The sequence below is a fragment of the Oncorhynchus keta genome, chromosome 11 (assembly GCF_023373465.1).
Source record: "Oncorhynchus keta strain PuntledgeMale-10-30-2019 chromosome 11, Oket_V2, whole genome shotgun sequence".
Classification (NCBI taxonomy): Eukaryota; Metazoa; Chordata; class Actinopteri; order Salmoniformes; family Salmonidae; genus Oncorhynchus; species Oncorhynchus keta.
The window spans coordinates 873,357-881,623 of record NC_068431.1 but is presented as its reverse complement, the minus strand read 5'-3'; the positions used below and the strand labels follow the sequence as shown (position 1 = coordinate 881,623).

General features: G+C 38.8%; 1 protein-coding gene across 1 annotated transcript in view; it reads right to left on the bottom strand.

Annotated features, from left to right (window-relative positions):
• The window catches only part of LOC127932968 (multidrug and toxin extrusion protein 1-like), a 69,495-nt gene that overhangs the window by 47,221 nt on the left and 14,007 nt on the right, over window positions 1–8,267 (bottom strand). The window contains 2 exon segments of the mRNA XM_052528982.1: window positions 1,932–1,976; window positions 2,166–2,208. Of these exon segments, the coding sequence (XP_052384942.1) occupies window positions 1,932–1,976; window positions 2,166–2,208 (88 nt within the window).

Here is an 8,267-nt window from a genome sequence, read left to right as displayed (position 1 = left end):
ATTTTCTAAAGACCTGTCCACAATCAATACATTTTCTAAAGACATGTCCTCCTGATCAATACATTATCTAAATACATGTCCTCCTGATCAATACATTATCTAAAGACCTGTCCTCCTGATCAATACATTATCTAAATACATGTCCTCCTGATCAATACATTATCTAAATACATGTCCTCCTGATCAATACATTATCTAAAGACCTGTCCTCCTGATCAATACATTATCTAAATACATGTCCTCCTGATCAATACATTATCTAAAGACATGTCCTCCTGATCAATACATTATCTAAAGACATGTCCTCCTGATCAATACATTATCTAAAGACATGTCCTCCTGATCAATACATTATCTAAAGACATGTCCACTGATCAATCAATACATTTCTAAATACATGTCCTCCTGATCAATACATTATCTAAATACATGTCCTCTGATCAATACATTATCTAAATACATGTCCTCCTGATCAATACATTATCTAAAGACATGTCCTCCTGATCAATACATTATCTAAAGACATGTCCTCCTGATCAATACATTATCTAAAGACATGTCCTCTGATCAATACATTATCTAAAGACATGTCCTCCTGATCAATACATTATCTAAAGACATGTCCTCTGATCAATACATTATATAAAGACATGTCCTCCTGATCAATACATTATCTAAAGATATGTCCTCCTGATCAATACATTATCTAAAGACATGTCCTCCTGATCAATACATTATCTAAAGACATGTCCTCCTGATCAATACATTATCTAAAGACATGTCCCTGATCAATACATTATCTAAAGACATGTCCTCCTGATCAATACATTATCTAAAGACATGTCTTCCTGATCAATACATTATCAAAAGACATGTCCTCCTGATCAATACATTATCTAAAGACATGTCCTCCTGATCAATACATTATCTAAAGACATGTCCTCCTGATCAATACATTATATAAAGACATGTCCTCCTGATCAATACATTATCTAAATACATGTCCTCCTGATCAATACATTATCTAAAGACATGTCCTCCTGATCAATACATTATCTAAAGACATGTCCTCCTCATCAATACATTATCTAAATACATGTCCTCCTGATCAATACATTATATAAAGACAATCCTGATCAATACATTATCTAAAGATATGTCCTCCTGATCAATACATTATCTAAAGACATGTCCTCCTGATCAATACATTATCTAAAGATATGTCCCTCTAATCAATACATTATCTAAAGACCTGTCCTGATCAATACATTATCTAAATACATGTCCTTCTAATCAATACATTATATAAAGAACTGTACTGGTTCTGGTTCTGTCCTCCTGATCAATACATTATCTAAAGACATGTCCTCCTCATCAATACATTATCTAAAGACATGTCCTCCTCATCAATACATTATCTAAAGACATGTCCTCCTGATCAATACATTATCTAAAGACATGTCCTCCTGATCAATACATTATCTAAAGACATGTCCTCCTGATCAATACATTATCTAAAGACATGTCCTCCTGATCAATACATTATCTAAATACATGTCCTCCTGATCAATACATTATATAAAGACATGTCCTGATCAATACATTATCTAAAGACATGTCCTCCTGATCAATACATTATCTAAAGACATGTCCTCCTGATCAATACATTATCTAAAGACATGTCCTCCTGATCAATACATTATCTAAAGACATGTCCTCTGATCAATACATTATCTAAAGACCTGTCCAGATCAATGCATTATCTAAAGACATGTCCTCCTGATCAATACATTATCTAAAGACATATCCTCCTGATCAATACATTATATAAAGACAATCCTGATCAATACATTATCTAAAGACATGTCCTCCTGATCAATACATTATCTAAAGACCTGTCATCCTGATGATGGGGCTGTAATACACTGCACCTGATTCTGCAGATATTTCCCCTGCAGCAGGAACATGAAGGCAGCCTGCAGAGACAGAGAGGAGTCTGAGATGAGAAGAGAGAGTGAATAGAAAGAGAAAAGAGAGAAGGCATGTAGAGAGAGACAGAGAGAGAGATGAGAGAGAGAGAGAGAGAGAGAGAGAGAGAGAGAGAGAGAGAGAGAGAGCAGACAGAGGAGAGCAGGAAGACACCAGAAATGTCAGAGAGAACTCACCGGCAAGGCTGGCATGAAGATCATCACATACAGCTGGGAGAGCCTGGGACACAAGATGTTGAATCACGTTGAATCACAATGAATCATGATGCTATATGCTCTAAGTAGTAAGATGGTTCAGTTAGTACAGTACAGTGACGTAATGTAGTCAAATGGTTCAGTTAGTAAAGCACAGTGACATTATGTAGTCAGATGGTTCAGTGACATTATGTAGTCAGATGGTTCAGTTAGTACAGCACAGTGACATTATGTAGTCAGATGGTTCAGTTAGTACAGCACAGTGACGTTATGCAGTCAGATGGTTCAGTTGGTACAGCACAGTGACATTATGTAGTCAGATGGTTCAGTTACTACAGCACAGTGACGTTATGTAGTCAGATGGTTCAGTTAGTACAGTGACATTATGTAGTCAGATGGTCCAGTAAGTACAGCACAGTGACATTATGAAGTCAGATGGTTCAGTTAGTAAAGCACAGTGACATTATGTAGTCAGATGGTTCAGTTACTACAGCACAGTGACGTTATGTAGTCAGATGGTTCAGTTAGCACAGTGACATTATGTAGTCAGATGGTTCAGTTAGTACAGCACAGTGACGTTATGTAGTCAGATGGTTCAGTGACATTATGTAGTCAGATGGTTCAGTTAGTACAGCACAGTGACATTATGTAGTCAGATGGTTCAGTGGGTACAGCACAGTGACATTATGTAGTTAGTACAGTGACGTAATGTAGTCAGTTGGTTCAGTTGGTACAGCACAGTGACATTATGTAGTCAGATGGTTCAGTTAGTACAACACAGTGACATTATGTAGTCAGATGGTTCAGTTCGTAAAGCACAGTGACGTTATGTAGTCAGATGGTTCAGTTTGTACAGTGACATAATGTAGTCAGATGGTTCAGTTAGTACAGCACAGTGACGTTATGTAGTCAGATGGTTCAGTTAGTACAGCACAGTGACATTATGTAGTCAGATGGTTCAGTTAGTACAGCACAGTGACATTATGTAGTCAGATGGTTCAGTTAGTAAAGCACAGTGACATTATGTAGTCAGATGGTTCAGTTAGTACAGCACAGTGACATTATGTAGTCAGATGGTTCAGTTAGTACAGCACAGTGACATTATGTAGTCAGATGGTTCAGTTAGTACAGTGACGTTATGTTGTCAGATGGTTCAGTTAGTACAGCACAGTGACATTATGTAGTCAGATGGTTCAGTTAGTACAGCACAGTGACATTATGTAGTCAGATGGTTCAGTTAGTACAGCACAGTGACATTATGTAGTCAGATGGTTCAGTTAGTACAGTAACATAATGTAGTCAGATGGTTCAGTTAGTACAGTGACGTTATGTCGTCAGATGGTTGTCACATTATGTAGTCAGATGGTTCAGTTACATTATGTAGTCAGATGGTTCAGTTACATTATGTAGTCAGATGGTTCAGTTAGTACAGCACAGTGACATTATGTAGTCAGATGGTTCAGTTAGTACAGCACAGTGACATTACATAGTCAGATGGTTCAGTTAGTACAGTAACATAATGTAGTCAGATGGTTCAGTTAGTACAGTGACGTTATGTCGTCAGATGGTTGTCACATTATGTAGTCAGATGGTTCAGTTACATTATGTAGTCAGATGGTTCAGTTACATTATGTAGTCAGATGGTTCAGTTAGTACAGCACAGTGACGTTATGTAGTCAGATGGTCCAGTAAGTACAGCACGGTGACGTTATGTAGTCAGATGGTTCAGTTAGTAAAGCACAGTGGCGTTATGTAGTCAGGTGGTTCAGTTACATTATGTAGTCAGATGGTTCAGTTACATTATGTAGTCAGATGGTTCAGTTACATTATGTAGTCAGATGGTTCAGTTAGTACAGCACAGTGACATTATGCAGTCAGATGGTTCAGTTAGTACAGCACGGTGGCGTTATGTAGTCAGATGGTTCAGTTAGTAAAGCACAGTGACGTTATGTAGTCAGATGGTTCAGTTAGTACAGCACGGTGACATTATGTAGTCAGATGGTTCAGTTAGTACAGCACAGTGACGTTATGTAGTCAGATGGTTCAGTTCGTACAGCACAGTGACATTATGTAGTCAGATGGTTGTCACGTTATGTAGTCAGATGGTTGTCACGTTATGTAGTCAGATGGTTGTCACGTTATGTAGTCAGATGGTTCAGTGACATTATGTAGTCAGATGGTTCAGTTGGTACAGCACAGTGACATTATGTAGTCAGATGGTTCAGTTAGTACAGCACAGTGACGTTATGTAGTCAGATGGTTCAGTTGGTACAGCACAGTGACATTATGTAGTCAGATGGTTCAGGTAGTACAACAAAGTGACAATATGTAATCAGATGGTTCAGTTAGTAAAGCACAGTGACATTATGTAGTCAGATGGTTCAGTTAGTACAGCACAGTGACATTATGTAGTCAGATGGTTCAGTTAGTACAGTGACGTTATGTTGTCAGATGGTTCAGTTAGTACAGCACAGTGACATTATGTAGTCAGATGGTTCAGTTAGTACAGCACAGTGACGTTATGTAGTCAGATGGTTCAGTGACATTATGTAGTCAGATGGTTCAGTTAGTACAGCACAGTGACATTATGTAGTCAGATGGTTCAGTTAGTACAGCACAGTGACGTTATGTAGTCAGATGGTTCAGTGGGTACAGCACAGTGACATTATGTAGTTAGTACAGTGACGTAATGTAGTCAGATGGTTCAGTTGGTACAGCACAGTGACATTATGTAGTCAGATGGTTCAGTTACATTATGTAGTCAGATGGTTCAGTTAGTACAGCACAGTGATGTTATGTAGTCAGATGGTTCAGTTAGTACAGCACGGTGACATTATGTAGTCAGATGGTTCAGTTGGTACAGCACAGTGACATTATGTAGTCAGATGGTTCAGTTAGTACAGTAACATTATGTAGTCAGATGGTTCAGTTACATTATGTAGTCAGATGGTTCAGTTAGTACAGCACAGTGACATTATGTAGTCAGATGGTTCAGTTTGTACAGTGACGTAATGTAGTCAGATGGTTCAGTTGGTACAGCACAGTGACATTATGTAGTCAGATGGTTCAGTTAGTACAGCACAGTGACATTATGTAGTCAGATGGTTCAGTTAGTAAAGCACAGTGACATTATGTAGTCAGATGGTTCAGTTAGTACAGCACCGTGACATTATGTAGTCAGATGGTTCAGTTAGTACAGCACAGTGACATTATGTAGTCAGATGGTTCAGTTAGTACAGTGACGTTATGTTGTCAGATGGTTCAGTTAGTACAGCACAGTGACGTTATGTTGTCAGATGGTTCAGTTAGTAAAGCACAGTGACATTATGTAGTCAGATGGTTCAGTTAGTACAGCACAGTGACATTATGTAGTCAGATGGTTCAGTTAGTACAGTGACGTTATGTTGTCAGATGGTTCAGTTAGTACAGCACAGTGACATTATGGAGTCAGTTGGTTCAGTTAGTACAGCACAGTGACATTATGAAGTCAGATGGTTCAGTTAGTAAAGCACAGTGACATTATGTAGTCAGATGGTTCAGTTACTACAGCACAGTGACGTTATGTAGTCAGATGGTTCAGTTAGTACAGTGACATTATGTAGTCAGATGGTCCAGTAAGTACAGCACAGTGACATTATGAAGTCAGATGGTTCAGTTAGTAAAGCACAGTGACATTATGTAGTCAGATGGTTCAGTTACTACAGCACAGTGACGTTATGTAGTCAGATGGTTCAGTTAGCACAGTGACATTATGTAGTCAGATGGTTCAGTTAGTACAGCACAGTGACGTTATGTAGTCAGATGGTTCAGTGACATTATGTAGTCAGATGGTTCAGTTAGTACAGCACAGTGACATTATGTAGTCAGATGGTTCAGTGGGTACAGCACAGTGACATTATGTAGTTAGTACAGTGACGTAATGTAGTCAGTTGGTTCAGTTGGTACAGCACAGTGACATTATGTAGTCAGATGGTTCAGTTAGTACAACACAGTGACATTATGTAGTCAGATGGTTCAGTTCGTAAAGCACAGTGACGTTATGTAGTCAGATGGTTCAGTTTGTACAGTGACATAATGTAGTCAGATGGTTCAGTTAGTACAGCACAGTGACGTTATGTAGTCAGATGGTTCAGTTAGTACAGCACAGTGACATTATGTAGTCAGATGGTTCAGTTAGTACAGCACAGTGACATTATGTAGTCAGATGGTTCAGTTAGTAAAGCACAGTGACATTATGTAGTCAGATGGTTCAGTTAGTACAGCACAGTGACATTATGTAGTCAGATGGTTCAGTTAGTACAGCACAGTGACATTATGTAGTCAGATGGTTCAGTTAGTACAGTGACGTTATGTTGTCAGATGGTTCAGTTAGTACAGCACAGTGACATTATGTAGTCAGATGGTTCAGTTAGTACAGCACAGTGACATTATGTAGTCAGATGGTTCAGTTAGTACAGCACAGTGACATTATGTAGTCAGATGGTTCAGTTAGTACAGTAACATAATGTAGTCAGATGGTTCAGTTAGTACAGTGACGTTATGTCGTCAGATGGTTGTCACATTATGTAGTCAGATGGTTCAGTTACATTATGTAGTCAGATGGTTCAGTTACATTATGTAGTCAGATGGTTCAGTTAGTACAGCACAGTGACATTATGTAGTCAGATGGTTCAGTTAGTACAGCACAGTGACATTACGTAGTCAGATGGTTCAGTTAGTACAGTAACATAATGTAGTCAGATGGTTCAGTTAGTACAGTGACGTTATGTCGTCAGATGGTTGTCACATTATGTAGTCAGATGGTTCAGTTACATTATGTAGTCAGATGGTTCAGTTACATTATGTAGTCAGATGGTTCAGTTAGTACAGCACAGTGACGTTATGTAGTCAGATGGTCCAGTAAGTACAGCACGGTGGCGTTATGTAGTCAGATGGTTCAGTTAGTAAAGCACAGTGACGTTATGTAGTCAGGTGGTTCAGTTACATTATGTAGTCAGATGGTTCAGTTACATTATGTAGTCAGATGGTTCAGTTACATTATGTAGTCAGATGGTTCAGTTAGTACAGCACAGTGACATTATGCAGTCAGATGGTTCAGTTAGTACAGCACGGTGGCGTTATGTAGTCAGATGGTTCAGTTAGTAAAGCACAGTGACGTTATGTAGTCAGATGGTTCAGTTAGTACAGCACGGTGACATTATGTAGTCAGATGGTTCAGTTAGTACAGCACAGTGACGTTATGTAGTCAGATGGTTCAGTTCGTACAGCACAGTGACATTATGTAGTCAGATGGTTGTCACGTTATGTAGTCAGATGGTTGTCACGTTATGTAGTCAGATGGTTGTCACGTTATGTAGTCAGATGGTTCAGTGACATTATGTAGTCAGATGGTTCAGTTGGTACAGCACAGTGACATTATGTAGTCAGATGGTTCAGTTAGTACAGCACAGTGACGTTATGTAGTCAGATGGTTCAGTTGGTACAGCACAGTGACATTATGTAGTCAGATGGTTCAGGTAGTACAACAAAGTGACAATATGTAATCAGATGGTTCAGTTCGTAAAGCACAGTGACATTATGTAGTCAGATGGTTCAGTGACATTATGGAGTCAGATGGTTCAGTTAGTACAGCGTCATTATGTAGTCAGATGGTTCAGTTAGTACAGCACAGTGACATTACGTAGTCAGATGGTTCAGTTAGTACAGTAACATAATGTAGTCAGATGGTTCAGTTAGTACAGTGACGTTATGTCGTCAGATGGTTGTCACATTATGTAGTCAGATGGTTCAGTTACATTATGTAGTCAGATGGTTCAGTTACATTATGTAGTCAGATGGTTCAGTTAGTACAGCACAGTGACGTTATGTAGTCAGATGGTCCAGTAAGTACAGCACGGTGGCGTTATGTAGTCAGATGGTTCAGTTAGTAAAGCACAGTGACGTTATGTAGTCAGGTGGTTCAGTTACATTATGTAGTCAGATGGTTCAGTTACATTATGTAGTCAGATGGTTCAGTTACATTATGTAGTCAGATGGTTCAGTTAGTACAGCACAGTGACATTATGCAGTCAGATGGTTCAGTTA